The sequence below is a fragment of the Chroicocephalus ridibundus genome, chromosome 3, assembly GCF_963924245.1.
Source record: "Chroicocephalus ridibundus chromosome 3, bChrRid1.1, whole genome shotgun sequence".
Classification (NCBI taxonomy): domain Eukaryota; kingdom Metazoa; phylum Chordata; class Aves; order Charadriiformes; family Laridae; genus Chroicocephalus; species Chroicocephalus ridibundus.
In genome coordinates this window covers 26,852,537-26,880,353 of record NC_086286.1, presented here as the reverse complement: position 1 = coordinate 26,880,353, position 27,817 = coordinate 26,852,537, and the positions used below count along the sequence as shown (strand labels likewise).

The following is a 27,817-nucleotide window of genomic DNA, read 5'->3' as shown; positions in this document are numbered from 1 at the left end:
GGCGTGAGGTGAGCAGTGGGCAGACGAAGGGGAAATGCTCAGAGAGATGGAGCTCCCGGAGAAATGTAAGTCTTGTCTCCTCAGCTTCTCAAATAGGACATTAATGTGAATGCAGTTCCTTACCAGCACTGATTTTCTATACATTGCCCTAAGTGATTATTTTTTTTTCCTTTTAAATTATCTGGTCGTGATTTTCATTTCGGCTTTTGCCTTTTTGTTTAGTTTTGAGCCTTCTTATTGAATAGCAAAGTGGGATCTGTTGGAATACTAAAACCCTTGTGTTCCAAGAATGATGTTTCAGCCACCTGAAAAAAAGAGAAAAGGTTCCATTTACGTTCAGATGGTGTATCTTATTCATCAGGCTGGCATGTGGAAATATTGATATATGTTTGAGCATGTAAAATCCTGGTAGGCAAATACCAGAGTAACTTGCCTCTGTATATTACAGAAAAGAATATGCTGCAGCTTAGCCCTGAGAGAGCCAGCGTGTCACAGATGGGTGTCCCCCGTGTCTTTTAACTCGGGAACGAATTCTGCCCCTACTGTCCCTTCAGCTGCTTCAAGTTAGGACAAGATACGTTACAAGAACTTTTAGCTTGCTGAAGAGCTTCCGGCTTTTTGCGTTATGATCCAAAAGTGAGCTAAAAGGGAGTTGGGTTTTTTTTCCCTAAATGATCACTTGCATTAACTAAACCAAGAAAGAGGTAGAATTAATAAAACATTGGAGATGATTGACTCTGAAATGTAATCTAATTAAGATGTCAATTTAAATAAATCACTTACTGCCGTTGGAACTAAATAATAGATGTCAAAAGCTGTTTATGTGCAAAAGATATTTGTGCAGTTTTCCTGGGAAAGTCATTCTTTAAAAATTTAGTATTTTTCATTCTTACTCTTATAAATAATCAGACAGGTTACTCTCTTAGCAATTTTATATTTCAGTGAATCTGAATTTGATTGTCACGCAAGCTTCCTTATGAGTCATTATCATAATTTCACATCACTCATTAAATGAAAGTTGTTTTTCCCCCTAAATCCCCTAACCTACTTCTGCTGTGCCGACGGGAGCATTCAGAAACTGGCACTAAGGTGCAGCTCTGATACAAGTTTTCTGTTTCCCTGTGACTCATTTGACATTAACATAATTATGTTACAGGAGTCAAAGTGATTTTCCAACTATGAGTAATGCACAATACTAGAGCGAATGTTTACAAGACACCGAGGCATATCAGCTAGCTGAAGTAACCAGCTGCTGATAACAGCTGAAGTAAGTTGGGGAATTAAAAAGTCTTATAATACAATTATCCTTCTTTGGCACTCAGTGTCATGTACGGCCGTGAGGTAGGTCGTGTGCTCTGCGAGGAAGGATCCAGAAGCAGCACTGTGCCGTAACGGGGAGCCCGTGGGTAGTTCGCACAAGAAGCCTTCATAGTTTTCTTCCCACTTGCATATTTATGGCAAAGTCGTGCTCAAATGAGAGCAGTGATCTTTTCAAGAAGCGGCTGTATTTACCAGAGTTCATTTCAAAACACAAGTGACACACATTCTCTCAGCCAGGAAAACAAGATCAAAATGAAACAACAACAAAAAAAATATGAGGTCATCTCGCAAATATTTTGAACTCTGTGTGTGTGTGAATGACACAAAAGAAGAAAACTGATAAGGATAAGGTAAAATGGAGCGCTGTTACCACGATGAGATATCTTGTCTCCGTAATAAAAATATCTAACTGCAGGCGAGTGATAATGGTACAGAGAAGAATTACAATGAATATGTTCTGAAGAAATAGCAGAAAAAGTAACTACAAAAAAGAAAAAAAATACTAAAATAAAATCTTAGTGGTGATGACTTGTTTCAAGTGTTCCCCAAATTTTTTAGAAATTACTGACTTCTCAGGACTTTTTTAAGTAGTTTGAGAAGTAGGTTAATTTTTTCGGACTTTTTTTTTGTTTACAAGTAGCTTTTGAATGAAACCGGGGCACTTTTTATTCAGAAGTTTGTCAACTTTGGCTGGATATCTTTCCGATGAGGCCTTATTCAGTAATGTGCTGAGCACCCAGAACATCACCGGTTTCGTAAGAGCTGAGGACGCTTAGTTTCTCCCAGGACTAGCCCGTGAAGGTAGAAATCTAATTTTGAAATACTAACACAAAGTAGCTACAATTTCCCAGAGTACTAGAACTGAAAATAACAAGTTAGAAACTTTCCTGTAAAACACCAGAATAATACAAGTGGGAAAGAGAGTGAAATGCAGAAAATACATGCCGATAGCAGAACCGTTCAAAGGATGTTTTCCAGGAGACGTATTCATAGGAGTCAGAAAAAAATTCCACGTCACACCCCGTTTTTTTAATTCATGAGAAAATCTGCTGAGGCCAGACAAGGCATGCTGAAATTATCGTCACTGACTCTCAGAGCTGGATGAGGACCAGAACTGGTAAAAAAGTTGTTCGTGGCAGGGGAGGGCCGGAGGAGGAAAGGTTTCCACAGTACCATGCGTTGAGAACATTCCCCATTTGCCAGGAGAGTCAAGACTTCGAGGTTTTGTGTTTTCTCTGCTATGGTTTTCATGCGGTACAATGGTGGACAAACTGGTTCTGTTTCCCTCGGCTTGCCCACCTCTACCTTACTAGGAGATGCAATGTATCTGCTGTGCGGAGATAGCTTGGAATGGCAACTGCTACTACAATGACCAGCATGAACGTATTTGACACACGTTGATAAAATGACCCAGCAGAACCCAAACCAAACAAAAGCAGAACAATCCGAGCCCCATCAACAGAAATAGATTCCCACAGCACAATTCAGCAATCTCAAATTTAATCTGATTTGCTATAAGCTCATCCAGGGCTGTAGTTTTGTGACTACAAATATCCACCTCCGTAGCATGCTGTGCCACTGGGTTTGCATCTATTTTCACTGCTTTTAATTACCAATATCCCTAACTACCAAAGCTCAACCCTCAGCTCAGGTTGCTCAAATGTACTCCAGTATTACCAGAGCAGGTTCCTGTACTACAGGCGTATATTGTGTTATTCCTTACAGTAAAACATTACAGGAGATGTTTGTAAAATAGTTCTGCTCAGCTCCATACCTACCTGGAGTCCCCTAATGAAGCAGTCTTGAAAGCAGTACCCCTGCGATGCTCTGCATTTCCACCTCCTGCTTTCCCTCTTGGCTCCAGAGGAATTTTCTTCTTATAATGGTTTTCAGGGCAGCTGCACCCAGTGCCCCTCCTTTTTCCTTCTTGGAAGAACTACCATTTACTTGTAACATTTATTCAGCATTCTGCATTGACATACAACCTGTGCAAATTCCAAGTATTTAACCTTTGTTCCTTGCCGAAGCTTTGCAAATTAACTCAGAATAGCAGAGTGAAATAGGCACCGAGGGGCATTTGCTGGAAGTAACCGATAAAATCTTGTGAGTGCCGCTTGCCCTTACTGGTTGGTTGGGTTTTGTTGTTAGCTTGTTTTTCAAGCTGAGCTCCCAAACAAAATGTTCACAGACAATTACTCAGTATAGAAAATAATTATGATTTTGGAAAGCAAATAAAAGTCAACAGAGCCATCAAGATTTAGCCTATTTTCTGAATTAGAGAAAAATTAGCTGATACTAATTTTTTGAGTTTTCAGAGTACATATATCTTATAACAAGGCCCAATGTTTCTATAACAAGAATAGCTATCTTGGTGATAACCGATAACATGTTACTCTGAATAAGCAGCAGAAAACAGAATTGGGGGTGCGTACCCATGCCAGTAGCAATGAAAATAATTTCATCCCATTTCTTACCTGGATGAGCCCCGGTGGCATTGTCTTCCCTCGGTCTGCGTGGAGCAGCGCGGGCTGCTGCCGTATCCCACCACAGGGCAGCCCGGAGACCACAAGCAACCTCCTCCATGGCTACCAAGGGATTTGGGAACATGGATGTTAATGTCAGACCACCATCACGGCAAAGGCGAGCAGACCTGCCAGGAACATGAGCTCTATTAGGAAATACTCAGGGAAACTCTCGGATGAATGGCAAATATTGCTGTTTGGGACGGCGATGGCTCCCCAGCATGTGCTTGCGGGCTGAGAAGGGCTGAGTTAGTGTGAGGAGAGACAGACGGCTCCAGCGTGGGGTGACATGGCTTTTTCCTGTCTGTGGGCTGGAAAAGTTTTCCAGATTTTTCCTCCCTCAGTAGCCGTCTCTCTAAGGGTTTCTTCCACAAGGTTATGTGTCAGGTCCCCCATATGACTCTCAGTACTTTTTAGAAATATTATATATCAAATTATATATATATTTAGAAATATTATCTATCCTTATATATATATATCAGCTAAAATATTTGTTAGATATGGATTATTTTTTATAATTTTTTTCATACGACTTCTCTTAGAAAACTGAATTTAACAGGATACTAATTTTAACACTGAAAAACTAGACATTAGATTTTGTGCTATATCAAAGCCCAGTCCTGCTAACACCTATGTATGTGCTTAAATTTAAACATATGAGTAGTACCAGACTCACTGAGATTACGTGCACAATTAAAATTAAGCATGCATGAAAGTGTTTAAAGGTCAGGATTTGCAAATTCCTGCACTTGTTTAGAGTAAAAAAACAACCTCATTCATGTAATAAAATTGCAGTGGTGTTTATGTTAAAGGACCTCCTGTCATTTGATAGGCAAAGTATCTTATAAAACAAGTTTATATCAAACTTAACAAAATGAAGCACTCCAATGCTGTGGTTACTTGCCTGAGTGGCTTCATTTTCTAGTAGGAAAGAGAAAGAAATAGTTTAATATCTTGAGTATCAGCGGGGCTGAATATGGTTATTTTAGAATAAGGTGGCGTGTTTCAAAGAAGAGATGAATTTTTTTTTTAAATGTGTTTATTTCATTTTTCTATCAACATGAGTTTGATATTTCCAGAAAAATTCAAACCAGTATTTTACATTGGGATGGAAATATACTTTTTGTTTACAAGGTGTACTGAACTTTGCTAAATCAATCAGCGACATTTTCACGTGATAGTTCTGTCCCACTACATGTTCTAATTAGATGGTTATGGAGGTGTTGAGACTTTCTCCTTTTAAACATTTCCCCACGGCTTTCTAAAAGAGAGTTGTCCCTGGTGGTGGTGCACTTGGATCATCGCAAGAGAAAACAAAGCGGTTTCTCACACCTCGTTAATAATTGCTGTCCTTACTGTAAAATGTAAGCTTATTGAAGAGGCTCAGGAGCCAACAGAGTTCCCATAAAACCTCAGCCACCCAAATTCTAGTCACAGAAATACCTGACTTCTAGGTCCCCTGTCTTACATATCTTGATCCTCATCTGGAAGACTTCTTGAAGTAGCTCCCAAATCAGCCACCAAGGTGTGCAGGCAGTGTCTCAGCCTCCCCAGCGGGAGATGGGGGACCGCTTGCCCCCCGGGCTGTAGGGAGGCACCTCTGTCCTCTTGAGATGCACAAACCTGAGATCTCTGCCTGTGCTTTGGTCTCTTATTTTCAGTTTAGCAAGGCATTGCTCTTTTCTTGCAAATGCTGGTGGAAGGATGAGGCAGCGCTGCTTCCTTTGAGGATTCAGTAGGGATATGTAGGAGCCAGGTTCAGTTCCACTGACTGCCTAATGATGTTTAATCTCATATTTCTTTTGATCTGGCTATAGATGGGGAGAGGAGCACATTCCATGCTCCTTGCTGAGGCCATGAAGAAAATAGATAGAGGACAGCTGTTACTCGGGAGAAGACTCTGTTTCTGGTCCTCGCTCCCAGGGCTGCTCGAAGATTTTATGCAAGCATTTTTTTAGAGCAGAAATTGATCCTTGTTCTCCCTTCTTCGAAGCAAGTGCCCTAAAAGACACCCAGTCTTTGAAAGAAAGGCATGACTACCCTGTGCAGGCGCTCACTCCTGCTGCATAGGATAGGCATGATCAGAAAACATATACCTTAGAGGACCTAGGGGAAGATTTAGTATCAGGAACCCACTGGGAATAGCCTACTTGGGCAGCAGATGAGCACTTATGCAGAAATGAAACTTTGAGGTGCATAGGAACACAAAGGTTTCTGACTGTGGCACATAGGGGATCTGGGTGCCATGGTGTTTGTAGCCCAGGGCAAGGGTTTTCTCTAAAAGAGTTTGAGATTTGCATTGCTTGAGGTTACTGCAGCTTGTCCACTCTAAAGCTGCCATCCTAATCCATCACAGGAGAGTTTGAAAAGGAGTAGGATCCAGATCTCTTTCAGCTGATGGCTGTGGCTGATGCTCTGCACACTGTCTTTGTCCCAAATAGCTCTCAGGAGACACTCACAGAAAGGTTATTTCCAGTTTAAAACAAACAAACTATAAATATTCCAGTAAAAGGAAGTTTCCAGTTCACCGTGTGAACTTTGAGATGTGCTCCAAAAATACGTTGCTGACTTCCCACTTGACATAATCTGTTTCCCTATTAAACTGTAATATAATTAGGGTCTGCTGTAACCCTGCCACTGGTTTAATGCTTACATCAATGGAAACGTGGCCTCACAAATTGCAGTGAGAATAAGGCATACATGTAAAGTCTAAAATAATCCATGCCATAGTAGAAGGAAGGATAGCCATGAGAGAATGCTTACCCCTCCTACTTTGCAAGATATTTAGGTGTCTTATCACATAAGTGTAAATGGATGTTGGGCCAAAGGTCTTTGAGAACTTGGACTCAAAGCCCAACTCTCTGTTCATTAGTGCAAATGAAGTGCAGCTGAACTGGAGTCTGTGAGGTCACATGGGGAAGTGAAAGGAAAATTGGGACCAAAATGAACTGAGCTCAAGAGTTAAGGGCAAAGACTCTTGTAGCAACCAAAGAGGAGATTTGGAAAATAGGTGATGACTATGCTGATGGGCAATTGTGGTGCTAACAGTCACCATGATGATAATAGTTGATGACTGTTAGCTCATTTCATTTCATCTCCTGTGGCCGCTAAATTTCACCCAATAACCCTTCTGTTGAGCTCTGGGAGATATGCAGCAGGTGCCATGAGAGATAAGGACAAGTCTTGGACTAGGGTAATAGAAGAAGGGTGATTATAACACACACACACACACGGTTTTGTAAGCAGTCCATTTGGGGCAGGCACATTCACAAATAAGTAAGATTCAATGAACTGATTATGTCAGGAAGCCAAAGGATGCTGAAGTTCCCCTGTTACACAGTTTACAGGAACGAGTTTAGAGAGGAGGCCCATGGCTCTGACCTACCAATACGCTGTGACAGGAGTACCCATGATGGGGGAAAAGCTGCGTGAATGTGCTGGTGGCTTCCTGAGGAGCCAGGCTGTGGCCTGGAATGCTGCTTTTACAGCACTTCTTGCAACAATATGTACAATGGGCGTTTTAAAAATGAAAAAAGGGTAGTGTTTAAACATGTATTCGAGTTGGTGATGAAACCTACAAATGCTCAGACATCTGCATGGATATTTTAAGGATACAGAGCATTCATGGAAAAGTTTTATTCTATTCTATTCTATTCTATTCTATTCTATTCTATTCTATTATATCATATCATATATCATATCATATCATATCATATCATATCATATCATATCATATCATATCATATCATATGTTTTTAATAAAAGTTATAGTGACCTGTAATAATTGTAAACCCAAACCCAACAACTGAGTACATGTTTAAGCCCCACTCTCTTCAGAGAAAACAGTGTGCACATCTCACTTGCTATGAAAGCCTTTTTTCACTGCCAGCACTCTCAGCCTAACACATAGCTGATTTACAGCCTGAGTTCAAGAGATTTTACAGACCAGTAAGGAAATTGTTGAGAAAACTTCAGAGCCTAAACACCCACTTTTGCACAAAGCACAACTTTCACACAAACCTGTAAAAAAAGACCTCCCAAATTTAAATGTTGCCTGCTAGGTTTCATATTCTCTCTGCTTCATACAGATGCTTTGAACGCAAAATAAATAATCAACAAAAAATGTCAAGCTAAGCCATTCCAAGTGAAATCCTTGGGTGATGAAATGAAAGCACTTATGCCAATTTATATCTGCGGAGAGTTCATGGCTTGTTTCGGGTACTCTGTCATATCTGTAGTTTCTGCTCCAGTCACGAAGCTGATGATTTATCTGACTGGTTAAAGTGGGGTAGTGTTTAAATGGTACTAACAGATACAGGCTCACTAAAGCCAGGAAGCATGACACCCAGCCTAATTTATTGTTTCCAAACAAGTCACGGGACTGATCCTGCAATCCCAACTTGAGCAAAACTCCTTCTGAAGTGCTGGGCATGGCTATAAATTCAAAAGAGAGTGCCAGTCTGGGCTGGGGACTGCCAGATACCTGTCTGTGCCACAACATGGCTGTCATTTGGAAGCAGACTTTACTAAACATTTCACAATTTTTCTGATACAACATGGAACATTCTGGTTTATTCAAGGGCAAGAAATACTTCTGCATTAGGAAGGAAACTGCCTTCCCCTCCAGAACATGATGGGAATCTGTCTTTAAAATGGGATGGTAAAGCAAGTTTTACTTTGATCAGCTTTCTTTTATGGAAAAATATGATAAATTTAAATAGACTTGAACTACCCTTTCCTTTATGGGAAACTGAGCCCTTAAAATGGTAAATCCCTCCCTTAATGTGGAGCAATACAGTACTGGATTCCTGTAGAAAACACCATGAAGTCACAGTGAAATCTGCTGAGTGCTCCTAACAACCCTTTACAGGAGTATTTTATTTTTACCCGTTTACCTTGTCTTTCACGCTGACCGATGGCTGATTGTGTATCACAGTCTCTTTTCTGTATATAAGTGGAGAACAGTGTCTTCAGTTAACTAGTTCCTTACAGTTTTAAAGTAGTGTGTGTGTTCATCCGTGAAGTACCAGTAAAAATCCTTCAATATTTACCTGCAAAAGCAAGCAGACTCTTGAAAAGATAATCAGCAATTCTGGAGAAGCAGTCCTCTCTCATTATGGGCACAGTCCTGCAAAATTAATTGGGGCTGACCTTGCACTGAACTTGACAGGAGTGGTATCTGAGGAGAAACTCCCACATTGGTTCTTAAATGTCTTGATAAGTCCTGACAATAAAAGGAAGTGCCTACTCTAACTAGCTCCATCTGTACCTGTGAGAGATTGCTTTCACAGGACAGCTTTCTGTCTCTAGAAACAACCACCGAAGTGCCCTCGGATACACTAACCAATATTCTGCTTCACCTCGCTGATCCCCTCTGGTCAGCAGGGTTTTCTCTCATTTTCCTCATCCTTGAAGCTGTAGCATAAGCAAGATCTTACATATGCTTGTACAAATTATGATTTGAATAGTCCTAGGAAGCAGTGCCAAAAAATATAGGGAAGTTATAAGGTATAGACTTGCTAATTTAGAAGGATACCTAACTTAGAAAATCATCCATTTCGTCATGTTTCTTTAGAGTAGTTTAATAACTGCATCATATTTCTAAGTCTGCCTAACTCTTGCATTTGCTCATATGCTGTAAAGAGCCTGAGATCATTCTGTAGAACATGGGACAAAATAACGCATTAATAACAAATAGCAACTCATACAAAACTGATCAGAAGCAAGCAACCAAAAAGTCTTTTTTTCCTGCAGCTGCCCTGATGAATTTTTCTTGCTTCTCTCCCTTCTTTCTTTAGCTTGCAAAATCTCTTTATATTCAACAGCTCTCCTACCTCCCAGTTCTGGTCCCTGCAGTCCCCAGGGCCTTGGGTCCAGTCCTGTTTCTGCTTTTACTACTATTTGTTTTTTGCTGCATTTGGAGTTTAATTTTTACTAGTAAAGCAGAGCCAATCTTTTTTTCATCTTTGTATTTTACATTTTTTTCATGAAGTACAACAGTAAAAATACCTGATGGGGAAGGCTTTTCCTGTCAGTAAGTGCCAAGCTGAGCACAGATATGGGGATGAGAACACTCCCAACTGATCATTAAACTCCCAGAAAATGCTTTTCTTACCAGTCATCATTGCTTATACACGACACGCGTTAGCTATTCCTGCTGCTGCAGGGAGACTCACTTCAGGGTGGAAAGCTTCCAAGAAGGCTTCAGCCGGCAAAGCCTATGGCCTCAAATGCACGGAGTTCATCTGGGCATGTGGGATGGTGCATGCGAATGGCCAGATAGTAATCCTCTGCATCCCTAGTTCAGTGCAGGAAATGTTTACCTCTAAGTAACTTTCTGAAAAAGTAGGCTTAAATGGTTTGATAAATCCCAAACGTAAGAATTAGAGTGAAAAAGAATAATAAAAAGACAATTTACCTTAGAGATGGTTATTTTTCACTAACTAGGCCCTCCTCTAAAGTCCACTAACAATGCAGGCTTCAATGTAACAGGTGGACAAAACACTCTGCTTTTGTTCTCTGTGTCAAACTTTGCTTTCGTGCTCTATGCCTCTTTAAAGTTATCAGGTTTTTGTTTCCTTTAATAATTCAGATCTACTCAAATTCTAAAGCTTTGTTGTAAGGTTTATAACAAATTAATTGGTCAGCCCATACTTATAAGAAAACTGCCAAAATAAGGACCTTGACAAAAGACCACAAAACTATACCTTGGCAGGTGCTCTCATCCCAAATGTGTTAGAAGAAATATAATCCCATAGGAATAACTTACAATATTTTATAGAGGCTATTATAGCTTTTTATTAACAGCAAGTCTTAAGTTAGGCAAGACTTTTGGGCAGGGCCTATTCAGCTCTGATTTAATTGCTGTGCTGAATCTGGGCTTCTGTTTGACAGTTGAAAGATTGTCATCCTATTCAGAGCTTGATATAAAACTCTTGCATATAAGAAAAATACACCCAGAATCCTTCCTGAGGCTGCTAAATACTACTGTGACACACACATTAAATAGTGAGAATAGATAATAGTGCATCTAGAGAGCATCCAGCAGCAAAAGGCCCAGGTGTGATGGCACATTAGAATGCTAATTAAAATTAGACATGAAAATGAAGTACACCAGCTGTATCAGTGATTTCCATTTGGGAATCTCAGCTACTTCACCCTAGAACATAAAATACCATTATCCATTTCAACAGAGTGGGAAACAGAACCAAAGGAAGCCCATCAGAGTATGCAAAATTACAAAGACAGTAAATAAGGAGCCCTCTCATTTCCTGACTCCCAGTCCAGTGAGTAGCACTGTCCTCATCTGCCTCATTAATAATTATTTCCAGTGTAGAATGACTAAAGCCCAGCTCCACAGAAGGAAGCTGGGCACGACGAAAATGAATGTCCCCATCTCTCCTACTTACTACCTAACCTGCAATCCAATCACCACTGTGACTGGGGCATTCACGACCCCAATTTCCCTTCTAATCTTGGACTATGTAAAACATCAGTCAGGGACTGAGCTGGTCTTTTAATAAAACTCCATCAGCGAGACCACTTGGTCTGGGTAGAAAAACCTGAGTTGGGTTCTCACCTCTGGCTGAAAGGGATGAAACTCATGCCCCCTCTTTTTGAGGAGAAATGATCTAACCACAAACCTTTCAGCTGTGCTTTTTGGGGAACCTTACTCTTGACTTCTCCTGCTCAAGCCTTCCTATTAGGAAGTTATGAACCACTTAGTAAACCAGATGGTGCCTGACTTTACAGCCTTGTGGTGAGGACATGCCCATGGACAAGGGGCATCCTGCAGGGGCACTTTTCTCTCTCTGTAACCATTTTGCTTCAAAGAGTCACTGGACAGAAGATGGACCCTACCCCACAGTGGGTAGTGACCCCACTGGACTGACAGTCACGGGGGGACCCCAGGTGGATGCAGTGACACCCTGCATCTTCCCCCCTTGCTGAGGTGCCCTCATTGGCAGCCTCCCATGCCCACGGAGCAGTCAGGATTTTTGCTCAGGGAATGCCTGTATGATTGCAATTAAGGCAGTCTAATTTTAAAACTGCGTGCAGCCCTATTGGTTTCATTTCACTTACACTTTGTTCTTTATTATCTGGGCAAGTTACTGTACAGTTAAAGCCAAAAAAATAAACCAGGGAAGATAAAAGGCTGCAAATTAAGATCATTCATGCGTTCCTCTCATGGCAAGGCACATGTAAAGTAGGTGAGAGGACAAATGATAAGCAGCGTGAAAGCTGCAATGGCAGCCTTGGTTTTGAATCGTCAGTAGATTGCAAATCTGTGTCATACGTTGTTGGTATCTGAAATGGTATTTATGTAGAAATCAATGTTTAATAATTAGAAATGTGCATTTGTAATTATTATGGCAAATTGTAATTTACATATTTACCAGGCAGATGAGAAGAGCTGTTTAAAGTATCATTAATGACATCAAGTCCTAGAGTGTCCTTTATAGGATGCACAGTTCCAAGGGCGATCAATGAGAACAGGTAATTTTTATAGGGAGCATGTGTTTGCGTGTGTGTGTTTATTTGTGTGTAGCAGCGTGATGATTCCATAATGTATCCAAAATATTTGTAACTCAGCCCAGTAAAAATAGGCATATTCTCTCAGTCTCTTCCCTTTGTTTTTACCTGGCATACAAACCATAATTACATTAGTCCACCTAAGTGAAACGTACACCTTCAGTGAATAATTTCTAGCATTTCTTTCAAGTCATTTTAAGAGGAGAGTTTTGTGTGCTGAGAACCAGTGTGACTAAATGCTGATTTTTCATAGTCCCTGGGGGCTGAATTTATCTCTCATTGAAGTCAATGGGAATCTTCCCATTGACTTCAATAACAGTTGGATCAGGTCTTAGTACTTTAATCCGTGATCTTTTTTTTTACATGTAAAGCCATTGATGAAGTTCATTATGCTGTTCGGCTTCAGTTCATGCTCTGAAGAAAAATCTGGCATGCTTTTACAAGGTGGAAAGGATGGGGAGGAGGAGGTGAAGGGGAGGATCTGTGAAGATGGAGCTTTTCTCGCCATTAAACAGATGGGACTATAGAGGCACCATAAAGGAGATATAATTTACACTTGCCTGGAGAGCAATTAATATATCTAGCCTATCATTTTGCTTGTTCAGTGGAACCAGTGAGTTTGCTTTATTCAGTCTAGTTTAAGATGTGAGTCTTTCATACTTTCATATGTGGGATCTCTCTTCCTTGTTGGTTACGATCTGGATGTATCCAAAGAGATCAGAAATTGTAATTACAGACTATTGTGCTTAGCCAGCTCCTACGTCAGTGCACAAAGTCCATCCGATAAAAAAAAAACACCTTGAAAGGCTTCAGCAGGAGGGAACTAAAGATATACTTGCCTGGGCCAGTGTCAGGGCTGTCTCAGCTAGAGAGAAGGGATGTTTGTGCAACTTCTCCCCTCTCCGTCCCCGTCCCCGACTCTGCACCCCGAACGCACTGTGCGTAATAATGACTGACAACCTTGTGGAACATTTAATTTAGTAAAGTTCCAGTAAAGTTCATGGTAATTTTGGGCACTAGAGTCTGGTCCTGAAATGTACATCTTCTTGTACCCCTTGGTAATTTTGTTATCGGTGTCTCCATCTTATTAGCAGAGAAACAAAAAGTAAAATCACAAAAAGTGAAAGAGAAAATTAAAATGAATCATTTAAACTTAGGAAGCTGCCATGGCAGGATCAGAAGGACCTATGGGAGAAAAATTGCTGGAAAAAGGGAATAGAAAGGGATACAGGGAGGGAAAAGAGAGAAGTGAGAGGAGGAGAAAAGGGAAGTGGCAAAAGAAAAGGAGAAGCTGCTGTTTTGAGGAAATGGGAAAGGGGGCTATTACTGAAACAAAGTAAAAGAGGGTAGCAAACAGGAGCATCCAAAAAGGAGATAATAAACAGAGAATAAATGGATTTAGAGGAATTATCAGATAGTGATGGAAACAAGCAGTAAGGAAAGGTAAGCTGAGGAGGGAAAAGCAAGGAGCAAATTAATTTCACCTTGAGTGTTAAATAAATAAGTTAAAAATAGTGCACTTATTTCCCTTCACAAGACATATACTCATTGGCTTGAGTGGTATTAAACGTAAGCCGGCAGCAGGGTTTGCCATACGTTCTCTGTGAGAGTCCGTCCTCGTTGACTCTGTGGGTTTTAACTCCCTTCAGTTTTTGGACTTCTTACCCCATAGAGATCCAAATGTTCTGGGGTGAATTTGATCCTCCTTACTGTGCGCTTAGGGGGTTTTTTAGTCACTTTTTTGAGAAACTCTTGTAAGTAGCCCACAGATGCCCAAGGAATACCCAGACGGCAGCTGAAGAGCCCTGAGCTGGGTGGAGGTGGCTGATGCTACTTCTACTGCAGATTACTCCCGTAGTTCAAGCAGTAGTAACCTAAACCTTGGAAAAAATAGTCCCAAGTTTCAACTCTGGTGTTAGTCCAGTCAGATGGGAAAATTGTCTCAAAACTCGTGCGTGTTTTGGGGAACAGGGGAGTCATACCACATAGATTTAGACCTGAATGTACCACAGCAAAAATCATGGTGAAGGTTAATTCCCATCACAGAAATAGAGAATACTTTTTAAGACAGAGTCAAAAAACCTGATTCTGTGCTGATTTTACCACATGACAACTCTGAGTTCTGGAAACCTCTTTCTCATATATGTGCCATGCAGGGAAAAATTTGAACCGTCAGGGTTAAGCTAATTTCAAAATTTAATACAATTAAAACTGCAAAGCACACAGAGAGATGGTTTTACTCAAGATATCATAAGATGTTTTATTTATTTACATCTCATTATATTTTCACCAAACCAAATAGGTTTGATGGAACTGCTTGACCATAAGCCAACATAGGATCTGGATGGGACATGGAGATTTTAATTGTGTTACTCTGACTGACATCCTACAGTTGCATAAATGTTAAGACAGGAGACAGCAGAAAGCTGTAAGGACGGGAGTCTGTTCCTCTGTATAATGACGTCTATAGCTCTGTTTAGCAAGGAGACAGACGTATTTTAGTTTAAATCAAATACTCACAGCGTATGAGGTAGCATCAAGGGATGTGGAGGCAGGATTTGGGCAGGAAAAGGTAAAGGAAAGAATTCTTTCCTCTACACTGGGGACTCCTGGAGGGCTGCAAGGACCACACCGTAGGGTGGTAATCAGCCTCATGTCTGAGAAGAGGGAGAAGGACCCAATACGTGTCGGTCTTCTGGTGAAGAGCTGCTGTACCTGGCTTAAGGGAAAGTAGAAATAATGAACACGAATGTCACCTCTGTGAAATGAGTGCTATTCTGGTGGGTAAGCTGTCCCCTGAAGTTTGTGATGAAAGAGAGAAATGAAATGGAAAAGGATCGGTAAATGTTCAGAGGGAGGCAAATGAAAGATATTTTATGAGATGGAAAATGAAACTGGCAGAGAACGTCAGAGCATCTGGTGGCTGTACTGGGTTTTACTTTGACTTCCTGATAGCCTTAATTATTAATTTTTTATATCTTTAAACTGGTGTGTGATTCTATGTCTTTACTGAGATCAAGTTAGCTTTGGTTTTAAAGGGGAGCAGAATAAAAACCTGTGTGACACAGTGGAACTGGGTTTATTTTTCAATGTGGTTTCATTTTCTTTTTTCACTGAAGAATTTCAAGCCAGGACATGTTTCAGTGGCCTAATCTTAAATGCGCACAGGAACAGTCTCTGTTTGCTTTGCAGGGAGGAGCTGGCTCACTTCAGGAGCAGTTCAAGAATGAACACAACTGGTTTGCCGTCAGTTTTTAGTACCGTCTGTAGCTCATGGGCAATAATGGTACCAGCAGTGGTGAAGCAGCATTGTACAGCAAACAAATCTCTTGGCTTTAGTGTTGTATAATATAGTATGATTTCAAAACAAAATAATCATCTGCTTGCTTGGTGAAGTGTTGTGATTGTTGAGTAGACGACAGTGACCCTTAACAACAGGATAACAACACTTGGATTTCCAAGCTACTTCTACCCACATTGAAGGAGGGAGCTGCTTTTTTTCCCTCTTCATTGTTCTGTGACATTGCTCTGCTTAGCTGAAAACACTCTAAGTTCTGGTACAGCTAGCTAAATAAGAACGGACAGTTGCTAAATCTCTGTCAGAATTATAGCAGGCACCTGGTCAGGGCCACTAAAACCGATGTTGCTAACACGTTTCCACAATAACTTCATGCTCAGAACTTTCCAACCAATTATCTTTTGGGAAGAAATTTTCCACATTTGGCCTCTGCTTGAGAGGGATATTTTTTTTCTACTAGGCTTGAGAAAAACGATGCCAGCTGTTTTTGAACACGGCATGAGTTATAAAATTATGCCTCTGAAGTAAAAAGAACCTCACAGGCTGCACCGAGCTGAAAGCTTGCTCTAGACCCTTCTGAAGAGCAAAGTTTTTGCCTGGCGTTATACTTGACATTGATTTACCTAGATTAATAAAGATAAGGCAATAAACATGTTTTGAAAGAGCTCAAAATGATTTATCTATAAGTGAGTGAAAAAGAAAAGCTTGCAGTTTGCACAAGCTGTAAACGGAGAGCTGCCAGGTAGGTCAGAGGAGCTCACTCCTGCCCTCTGCTAAGTGCACTTCATTGTTTGAGGAGAACAGGGAGCGACTGCACCTTCCACAGGAGGGAAGCCAACGTCACGACTCCAGACGCCTTCCCTTCACCACCAGATTTATTTTTTTTTTCAAAAGTGGAAAATTAAATGTAAAATAGGAGCGTTAAGTTTGCAAAGTTGAGCATGCTAGCACTGGGACCTTTTAAAAGCTAAGATTACTACTCCTCTCTGTGTGGCCAATGTGTGCATTTATGTATATACATATACACTCAGGCAGCCACACAGGGGGAGAACAGAGGGACTTTCATACTAGTATTAGATATCAGTATCCTTCATAAAGTGCTCCAAGCAATTAATACATGCCAGAATATACCACTTGAGACATATTACCTATTATCAAAATACAGCTACATTGATTATGAAATTAATTAACCAGTTGGAGTGCTTGCTCAGGGTATACATTTTATATATGAAGGTATATATTTTATATTGGTTTAGTTAGAATATCCTCAAGCATGAAATGTCCTGATCTTTCCATGCCGGGTACAGAGACTTGAAGACTCTCTTAATGACAAATTTGTATGTGTTGTTTATGGAATGTCATCGTACTGCATAACACTGATCTCTCTTTGTAAGCCTTCTGTGTCTCTCCTGGGTAAACGCTTTTTTGACACATCTCATTTTACAGCACTTTGGGGGCTGTTAGAAGGCAATTCCTGTCGTTTAACAAACCAGGAAGCTACGGAAACAACAACAAAAAACAGAACAAAACAAAACCCCCTTCACCACTGGCATCACCATATTACCCTCTCTCCTATAGGTACTCCCTGGGTTTCCCTGAAATCATAAGGAAATCGTGTGCTGCTGTGTTTTAAGAAAAGATTAAAGAAAAAAACAGAAACCACAACCAAAAAACCAAAAAACACAAACACAAATAAAAAACCAGCCCAAACCCCACAACATTATTTTTAGCTTTCTGTTATTTCATTTAACGGGTCTTTCCTGCTCAGAGTAAAAACTGAAGCCTTCCTCTTCACGTAAAGCGAACTTTTAGCTGTCATCTGAAGCAGCACGGAGAAGGGGAGGGGGGAAGGGGGGGGTGTGTGCGTTAAACAGTTCTTTCCCGTAGAATAAGATCCCATTTTTCAGTCCTTTCGAAAACTACACAGTCTCCACTTTTTTTTTTTCTTTTTTTTTTTTGGGGGGGGGGGGGGGGCGGGAAGGGGGCGTCGTGAGAGAGACTTTGATTTATTCTCCGCAGCAAAAGGAGCCGGAGAAAGAAACCCTTCGGTGCCTTAATTTAAAAAAAAAAAAAAGAAAGGGAAGGTAAGGGAGGGAGAACGGGGTCTCTCCGGGCGCCGATGGATGCTCCGAGGTGTCGGGGAACCTGCGGTACCGCCCGGCACGGCTCGGCACGGCGCGGAACGGCGCGGATCGCGCCGTTCCGCGCCGTGCCGAGCCGTGCCGGCGGGGGAAACCTTGCATCACCGCCACGGGCTCCGTTTCCCTCCTCCCTCTCTTTCGGGGAGGCTATTAATAGCATGACATCAGCCCGGGACTTGCCGCCAGAGTAAATACCAGCGCTGCCCGCTCGGCTATATAAAGGGGGGTGATGCAACCGAAGCGAGAGGCAGAGGAGCGGGGAGCGGCGAGAGCTGCTCGTCCCGGAGGAGAGAGGACGGCTACCGGGACGGGGTGGGCTGGGAGCCCCTTCCCTCCGGCGGGGAAAACAGCAGCGCAGCGGGAGGAAGGTAGGTTGGAAGCGGGAGGGGGAGACGCCGAGGCTCCGGGTGCCGGCGGGGAGCGGGGTTTTGGGCTCCGTGGGAGGTTGTCCCGCCGCGGAGAGATGCCCGCCGGGGGGTCCGCGGCGGGGAAAAGTTTCGCCGCCGGGGCGAAACGGGGTGCGGATGTATCGCCGCTTCCCGTGAGCCCCGAGAGAGCCGCCGGCCGCCCCGAGCTCCCCGCCGCTGCCCCACGCCCGCCCTCCCGGCGCTCACATCTGGGGGGAACCCCCTGCCCGAGCTGCCGCCAGATGTGAGCGGCGGGAGGGAGCCCGCCGAGCCCCGGCTGGCCCCGGGCCGGCAGCGCCGCTCGGCACCGCGCGGTGGCGGCCGCGGCGGAGGGACGGCGGCGGCGGCGGCTCCGGGACCGGCGGGGATGCCGGGCGGGAGTGCGCCCGGGAGGTGGAGGCAGCCGGCGGCGGCACCGCCAGCCCGGAGGGTCCGCGGGGGCGGAGGAGCTGTAGAGGATCCGGGCAGGCCGTGAGTAACCCCCCCGCTGCCGTGTTTGTATCTGTTACAGATACACAAAATGAGTGGGAAACCTCGGTGCGAGCCAGGGACGTTCACTTTTCTTTCTGTCCCCGTGTCTTGACACGAAGGAGATCAGTTACTAAACTGTTGCCTAATCAAGTCAGGCGTGACACAACGGCGAGCTTGTTTCAGAGAAGGAGTTTCCTGTTGGAAATCAATTTTCCTCCTAGTAACAGCATTTAGGAAGCTGGAAGGCAGCAGAAAACGGTTCGGGAATGATATGGGATGTCAGAAAGCTTAAGGTCAACCAGCGTGCACAGAGGTTGTGAACTGTAATTGCTCTTAATGCTGTTTAAGATTAACCTCAATGGTTATCGGGGTTTATTGCATCAGCACCAGAGGAAAAGGAATTCATATGAAGAAATAAAACCAAGAGGCACAGTCAGCCATCTGCAGTTAAGCAAAAAAGAAAAGACTGAAAGCAGTCACTTTTAATATTAATATAAAACAAGAATACCCGTAAATAATAGAAATGCACAGCTAGGAAGTATGTCCTGAAATTAAAATATTGTCAGATGAGATGAAAAGAAAGAATCATCAGCAAAAGACCAAACAAAAAGCAGGAGGAGAACAAATGGATAAAGTTGTTTGTATCTACCTAAATTGGGAGGGTACCATTAATAGAAAAGCTGTTCTCTTTGGAGAACTCCAAAACTAAGGATAAAGTAACGAAGCATTAAATCACACTGGGAACAAGCTGTGCCTTTCTGGTGCTGGTCAGTGAAATGTTCAGCACCTTCGTCAGTAACTTCAGAAGGAGTCAAAACAGCCTGGAGGTCCATGTGCATGGTCTAACAGTAAACAGAGATCGTTTCAGAGAGGGGCCTGGGTGTAATCACTTTTTAAGGCTTGATATTCTTATTCCTATTGTTTCCCAAGCCTTTAGAAACCCAGAGAAAATGAGACAGTGCTCTTGATGGCTTATAGATAGAGGTACAAGTACAATTTGTACAAAAATTGGGGGAAAAAGGAAGGGCAACCTGTTGCATTTTTTTCAATAGCAAAATCTAATTTTCATTCCAGTAAAACACTTCTAATAGCAGATTTGTTCCTCAGAAATTGGAAAACATGTACCTTGTTATGAAAAGGGAATCTATTCAGCTTACTGAGTACATTTGACATAAGGCTGACTATTTTTGTTCCTTGTTTCACGGTGGTTCCTAACAATCTCAGTGGTAGGCTGGAACCCTACCCTTCTAGGCACTGTCCAGAAGGCCTGCCCAAGGAAAGCAAACCAGTGGCAAACAGCTCTGCAAAATGGGACTGGGCTCACGACAGAAATCCTTACACAAGCCTCCTGGAAGGCCCCCTGGAAGGCCCCCCCTTCCCTAAAGTCTGAATAAATAGAGATGCCTTTCAGGATGTCTGGAAGGTCAGTGAGCTGTTCAGGCAGGAGAGCGGCAAATTTCTATGGTCAAGGACACTTGCCCCTCTGTGCTTCCCCTCCTTGTGGGCACCCTCCCATCCCTTTTCTTACACTAATGACAGACGGATGAGGGTACCTGAGGACATTGTAGTAGGGTTTTGTTGGTCCTTGTGGTACGCTTAGCACTAACAAGTAGAAATCCACAATTAACACGATTTCTCAGACATGTTACTAAAACACAAACCTTCTGGATTTCCTCTGGTGCTGTTGCAGAACCTAATTAAAAGTTCACCTAAATTGAAAAATAATTGAATAAACCACCAGTGCTGGAAAATGATTAGCTCAATTAATTATTTTGTAGGCTGAAGAAACGGCTTTCCTGTTAATTTAAGACTCCGGGTTTGATTGAATTATACAGAGTTAACTTTGTTGAATGAAGCCATCACTGGGAGCCAAAGACACTGACATTCAGTGAAAACAGCTAAAATTTCTGCTAGTGGAGTTGCGTGTCATCTGGAATTAGCCTGTTTAAATGAGTTGAATAGTTGAACGTTGATAAATGATAAATAATGTTGGGAGGAGTTTACCTGGAAATTATCTGACTTTTTGGAAAAGAGTAACTGCTAGCTTTCTGAGATTATAGGATTAAACAGTATCAGTACTTTAAATGTGACTCATGAGCAGGGGCTTTCTGAAGAGAATTACATAAATTTCCCAAGGTCTTTCTGAAGAACAAGTTGTTCCAACTAATTTCCTCATCTTTAATAACTTCGGGTGAAATCCTGGCCCCATTGAGGTCAACAGAAAAAGTCCTCTTGATTTCAGTGGGTTCAGGATTTCACTCCTAGACTCTGGGAAATCTTCAGCTCTTCTGTGGTGACTGGGTGAGGAAGAAGTGAGGAAGTCTCTGCAGCTGGACATGCCATTTTCTACCAACTGGCAATTCACTGTCCTCACATTTTTGTATTTACCTCACTTATCAATGAACCAGGTTCTACTCTCATTTGCACCAGTGTGGATGTACAGTGTATTTTTAGATATCTCTGAGTAAAATCTATCTTCTTGCCAAGGCACGTGACCCCAAACATTTCTTGCTGGGTTACAGAAGTAGCATACGGGAACTATGCAATCCTGTGTTGACCATGTGGAAGTTTAACTTACTCACACTGCTACCCCGAGGCAACTATTTGCTTACCTGCGCTAAGTAAATTACAATCGACCTTGCTATAATTATTGCAGTTCTAATCAAGAGTAGATAACACGTACTGTAATTACCTGTACAGCTATTAAAAAAAACCCAAAACATAAAACCCACATACCAAAGAAAGCTGGAAAACCAACATGGTAAAATCCAATTTAACACAAGTCACTTTATGAATAAGGGAAGTAATATAATCTGTTTTTCCTATGCATTAGCACCTTTTGTACCTTGGGCCACCGACAAAAAAAGCTCAGTTTTCTTCCAAACCTCTCATCTCACCTCTTCTGGGCAAGAGATGGTTTGCGTCTCATGCAGAGCTGCATGCATCTGCTAGCTAGGTTGCCCATGATGTTAGGATGGCTGACTGCTGAGTTTTGTCTCTTTGTCCCTCAGTGGAGTCACCAATTTTCACAAAGCACACAGAGGGTCTCTCACTCTCCAAAACTGGCTAAAAAGTTAATAAGAATGACTAAAATGAGGAAAGTAGAGAGCACTGTCAGGTAGCTTCATTTTCTTAGGAAAGCTACTAGAAATGAGGTTCCTCCATGGGTGTCCATTTGCATAATTCCCCTGAAGTCTCTTCAGTCACACTGTTCTATATCAGCAGGAGATCTGACCATAAATATTTAAGAATTTCAAACCTCTCGTTGAGGGCACATGAGGACAGTTTCACATTTTACAAGAGTAAAGGAACGAAGCAAACGGCCTCACATTTTTCACGACTCAATCCCTCCAACTCAGCCCGTGCTTTGAAGCCCCAGAGCACGTATAGACTTTTAACTTTGTGCTCGCTCTTATTGTTAACCATTTTCCAGGAGTTTATAACCAGATCTACAACTTTGTGTAAAATTGAGCATGATCATTTTGTGACAGATTCTGTCCTGGTTCGCAAACTTCAGATTCTAGAACTCTTTGAGCTGTGCCTAAACATAGTGAGATCAAGGTACACTCTGTCCATTTGAAGCTGGAATCCGTGGTGGTATAGCTCTGAAGATGGAGATACTCTTAAACTCCTGTACTTTAAATAATAATAATATTTCTTTGCTTTCTGATTTTTGTTCCTTATTCTCTTTCTCCTCCTGTTCACTCGATTCTCATTTGCCACACATTACCAGTTTAAAACTTTGAAGTGTACATATATATACACATAATTTCTTTTCCGTATTAAGTTTCAGAAACACCTCGATAGATGTTGTGTGATACGCTAATACTATTATTATTTTAAATAGCCGTTTGAAATCAACCTAAAGTAGAAGATTTAACTAGTGACCAAATTCTTAACTGCTTGACTTTAGTGAGAGATTGGGGTAGATGTGAATGGGGACTGAAGCAATGCAAGAAGTACAGTATCATTTCACATTATAAAATATACCTCTAGGAGATATTATTTGCCTGTCTAAAGTTGCCGAAAGACTATTGTTATCTCTTTTTACCTTTCAGCAAAATGATGGTCCAACACTCAGGCCAGGTATCTGCCTTAGAAGTCAGCGCCTCCGCAATTGTTCCCACTTTGTCCCCTGCAGGCTCACTGGGGTTTGATGATTTCACAAATTTAACCCCACTGGTGAAAGAGGAACTGCGGTTCGCCATTCAGAATAAGCGTCAGTCCCACAGGATGTCTTCTACACTGGACACGGTGACAGTTTCTGAAAGGCCAATTGAAACATCAATCATGAAAACGGAGGTATGACTTTTAAAACAGCATTTCAGTGTCAATGATTAATTATCTAATAAAATTTCACCACAAGACCAGTAATTAGATCAGACAACCCTCCCCATCATACTTGATCCTTTCAAACCTGCTGCTTGGCTTTCTGATAAGTGCCTCTGGGAAACTCTCTGGTATTTCTCATTTCCCTTGAGGCCTATAGTTCAATATTTTAGTTTTGATTATGAACTAAGGACAACGTTTTACAGAGATTAGAGCAAGTGCTAATCTGGTTTCCCTGCCTACTTGTGGCTGAATTTGGAATAAGTCACTGCAGCTTTACTTGAGTGAGGACAGAGCAGTGGGATCCACGTGGAGTACACTGAGGTAGACATGGCCATGCTGTGTCCACACTAGGTTTTTACTTTAAGATAACAGTCTCCGTGAAAAACATTTCTCTTCTAAAGTGGAGAAATAGCTTACGTTACGGAAATAGCTACACCTTGGTCTGAGCCTCCACAGGAAACAAAACTTGAAGGAGTGCGTTAATATCCCCTTTTTGGCACTGTCTTTAGTTTGCTGCACTCTATCTGCCTTGTTCATGCCACATCCTCCATTCTTCTTCCCATGCCCCTTGCTCCTTTTCCTCCTTGGGAAGCAGAGAAGAGATGGTGGTGTGAGAGTCAGCCTGGGGAGATGCTTGGCAAGATTTTTGAGTACCATTGATTTAAAATGAGCCATCGCATCCGTCCAAACTCTGGTCAGGTTTTTATTGACAATTCTAATGGAGTTACTACCATTTTACTGTATGGGAAGCAAGGTCAGAATTGCATCCTTATGTAACTCACGATGTGAGCACTGACAACACTATCCACATTGTTTTTAAAAATTCAGAAGTAATCAAAATACAAGTTGAGTATTTACGACATCTTACGGATTGTGTGTGTCTGTTTTTATGGGATAGTTTTCTCCTGAAGAGGATGAAAGAAAAAAGCGAAGAAGGGAAAGGAACAAAATTGCTGCTGCAAAGTGCCGAAACAAAAAGAAGGAGAAAACAGAATGTTTGCAGAAAGTAAGTGACTGGCATGAGTTGTTCTCAATCTGTCATCGTACCAGGATCTGAACAGACTGCACAGGGGCACTGTCATAGTAGGTATTACAGAAAGATGTCACCCAAAACTCTGTAAACCCATTAAATATTAGTTATTTAAAAAATGGACATGCTATATATTAAATCAAACCTGGTTAAAACTGGAAAACAGTGAAAGCATGGTAGGGGTGAAAAGAGATTGCTGTTTCAGGGACCAATCTTGTCTATGGGGACAATATGAATTTAAATCAGTACATTGAACAAAAAAAAAAGTAAAATCTCATTTCATATAATATCCATGGTGGAGACCAAGAGCCTACAAACACCAAGTAATCTCTGACTTCTTTATGAAATGAGTGGCATACTAGCTTAGCCCTGAATTCCCTGGCCTAAGACCCCAGTAGTGTCTTCACCTGCTCTGCCGTGATATAAAACTATATTACAGCAGCATCAGGCCTGTCTTTGTTCCTATACCCAGGGGTGAAGGGGAAAAAGCTATGTCCTTACTTTTTTAGCTTAACGCGGGTTTACAGGTATGTGACATGGTGTTCCAGGGAGTTACTAAGAAGTGTAAATAGCTTTGGGTAAATTTTTGACCCAAAAAGTTGAGAACAGTTTTGCAGAAGGCAGCAAGAGTGCTTTGGATGCCCGCTCTTGTAAGTCAATACAAATCTGAATTCAGCCTTTTAACTTTTGTTACTCTCAGTTCAGAAAGCAACTGTCAACCTGCTTTTTTAGACTAGTATCGATTGAGTGATGTATAGTTTCACCACGACAGGACATTAAGAGCATGCGAGTTCTTTTACAGCTAGCCATATGCTTCCCCACCAATAAAAGACTGCAACTATTAGATAAACATTGCAATTAACTATTTGAACTGCTCAGTCTAATAGTTGTGTCTGTCCTTTGTGACTAGGAATCAGAAAAGCTGGAAACTATCAATGCAGAATTAAAAGCCCAGATTGAAGAGCTAAAGAACGAGAAGCAGCATTTGATATACATGCTAAACCTTCACAGGCCCACTTGTATAGTGCGGGCACAAAACGGAAGGACACCTGAAGATGAAAGGAATCTTTTTATTCAACAGATCAAAGAAGGCACGTTACAAGGTTAAGTGATATGGCAAACATGGAAATATTTATAGTGTTTTTAACAACTACCAGAATCCATGGAGAATCTGACATAATGTGTAGGATTCTATTAGTCAAGAGCCTTTAGGAAGGGCAGATTGCTTTCTTAAGCGGAAAGAATCATTTTGGCTTGACAGCGATTCTTCCCCTTGGAAGATCTGGTCTCAATCAAATTGAAGAGTCTTCTGCCTCAAATATAGGTTTTGCACCTGTCATACTTGCTGTTCCTAGGAGCTACAGACGACAGCTTCAGAAGTTTTAGCTCTCTGCTAGTATACAGTATCTGCACTCACGACGTTTGTGCTAGAACACTATGACTTCCGATGATGCACATGGTACAGACAACTGTGCTGGATGGACACTACTTTTCCTTGTTGCTGGTAGGGAAAGCAGACTGAGAGTATTTTTAAAGTTTCGAAGTTTCCAGGGGGATGGTTTCTGGCAGAACGTACCGATACGTAATGTTGCACTCTAACCTAACTCCATACACAAACACACAAAAAGCCTTCAGTTCCAACTAAGCTTTGTCATTTTTTTCACAACACTTGTGTGGTTTTTGTTTTTTTTTTTCAATGACTCATCTCAGAGACTGAATTTGAAAAGCCTAGTAGGTGTGACAAAGCAATGATGTTTCTTGCAAAAGGTCCATGTAGCTAAGTTTGTGTTTTATGAGCTGGAACCCTAAATACTATCCTTCGGGGACTACAATTTTTCCTTGAATTGCTGAATGGCAGCTTGTACAACCACTTGGTGACTCAGTGAATTGGACCTACCAGAAAGAGGAGACTAACTATTGAGGGATATTGATACAGGTTTTGTCCGAGTAAAGTACTGCAGGACTGAATCCCAGGCTCATGAGTCATTAAAAGTTGGGTTTTTTAAAAAATAATCGATTTAATCTAGGATGTAATCCTACAAGCCTTAATTCATGCTCTTAATCCTTACTCACGGAAGAGGTTCTATAGACTTCAGTGGATCTACTTATACAGGTAGCTCTTATAAGCATAAGAGCTTGACAAAGCTTTTTTCCACCCTGGTCAGGGTTACTTCCTTTTGCCAGGTGATTCAGAGGGAAAAAACTATGATTGCAGCTACTTTTATTTCACGTTTGAGTGGCAACTACAGTCAGCAGAAGTGTTACTTAGAATCTAAAGGAGGCAAGAGTTTTGTTGTAGTGAGTAATTGTTTTTATTTTTTATTAAATACTAACTGTAGATGTTTTTGAACTGGTTGGTAGAAGAGCTGCTGGACAAAACAGTTGGAGCTATGAGTGTTTAAATTCTGATGTTTCTGTGAAATTCTCAGATTGTTTAATCCTATAAAATATATCCTTACAATTTTTTGTAAAAGAAAATATTATCCTTATTTATCACTAATATCATCATGAGTAAAGTTAATAAATACTGCGAGCAAGATAAAACTGAAAACACAAGTGTTGTGCTGTCTTTTTACTTTTATCTGTTGGTGTTGAATATTATATATTCCTAAACTTCACCAGTTGTATTTGAGACACCACTATTGAAAACACTTATCCCTCATCTTTTTCACAGATGAGGCACTGAGTATGTTGAATGAATGGGTGCAGAGATTATACCTTCCAAAATTCTGTACCTCCATCGGTGGTGTCTAGCTGCTCAGTGTCACAATTTATGTGAAGCAGAAAATAAGAATGGAGCTTACTGTACATAATATTTTACACCAGTTACGCAGTGTTGAAATTGTGTTTTTTGTTCTAAAGGCTAAAATTAAAGATACCTCAGCCATAAGCTTCTTACCCTACAAGTCCTAGATGAGTCTACCAGATATCATACCTGATCCTTATATGATCATTATATTCTGCAACAGAACTTCTTAGTACATTTTCCTAAGATCTGGATATATTGTAATGTCCTATATCACGCTTTAAAGATATGTACTTCCTGTATCTGAAAAGTGACTGTATTACAGAGATGATGTACAAGGTCCGATTCTGTCCTGAGAATCCATTGTCTTTCTGTATGTTGGAAGGAGCTTCCATTGACTTCAATGAGAGTTTCATTCATGCCCCGTAGGCAGAGTTTGGAGCCTCTGATACAACTTCCTTGGTTTAGAGGGCAAGTTCCACGGGGAATTGGGCCAGCTGTTTATCAGAGAATGGATATACATGAAGTGTGTTACAATAAACTTGTCAAACAATGTTCATTGGTATTTGACTTCTGTAATGTGGAAATAAAAAACTGAGGCATCATTGCAGTATCATACACCTTGGCTTTGCCTTTTGCGCATCAAGTACCAGCAGACAAAACTGGTTGCCTCCTATACTGTTATAAAGTGTTACCACAGAGACTAGAATATAATGACAGAATTAATGTGTCTCCCTTAGGGAATTTGTATGGTTGCTTTTAACCGTATCACTGGTGACGCAGGCGTCATGCTTTTGTTGCTTGATGTTATTTACTTAGCATGTCAAATGCTAAAATGGTACCACTACTATTGTCAGAAGATAATCTATTTTTATTTCTTTATATGTGCACTCATAGCTGCTTTCTACTGCTTGTATGTGTGTGTGCATATGTGCTCCTGCACAGTACTCTAGAAATCATGGTACTCAAATTCGTTTGTCTGTGCCCAGGAGAAGAGTGTTTAAACGGCTAGACAGAA

At 41.5% G+C, this 27,817-nt stretch overlaps 1 protein-coding gene and 1 long non-coding RNA gene across 4 annotated transcripts in view; one reads left to right on the top strand and one right to left on the bottom strand.

Moving 5' to 3' along the window:
* LOC134512776 (uncharacterized) overlaps positions 1-3,268 on the bottom strand; it is a 70,860-nt gene extending 67,592 nt beyond the window's left edge. The window contains exon 1 of the long non-coding RNA XR_010070235.1: positions 3,099-3,268. This is a non-coding gene — a long non-coding RNA (uncharacterized LOC134512776). The remainder of the gene's footprint in view (positions 1-3,098) is intronic.
* Positions 48-27,356, top strand: ATF3 (activating transcription factor 3). Of its 3 annotated transcripts, none has more exons than XM_063328494.1 (4): positions 48-65; positions 22,833-22,993; positions 23,922-24,029; positions 24,964-27,356. In XM_063328494.1, exons 2-4 carry the CDS (start codon positions 22,925-22,927, stop codon positions 25,159-25,161), a joined length of 375 nt encoding a protein of 124 aa, XP_063184564.1. In that variant the 5' UTR covers positions 48-65; positions 22,833-22,924; the 3' UTR covers positions 25,162-27,356. The 3 variants fall into 3 exon arrangements, with proteins under 3 accessions (XP_063184564.1, XP_063184561.1, XP_063184562.1); XM_063328491.1 differs by lacking the exon at positions 48-65 and adding an exon at positions 18,027-18,181; XM_063328492.1 differs by lacking the exon at positions 48-65 and adding an exon at positions 18,048-18,181 and having other exon boundaries at positions 22,750-22,993.
* The last annotated feature ends 461 nt before the right edge of the window (positions 27,357-27,817 follow it).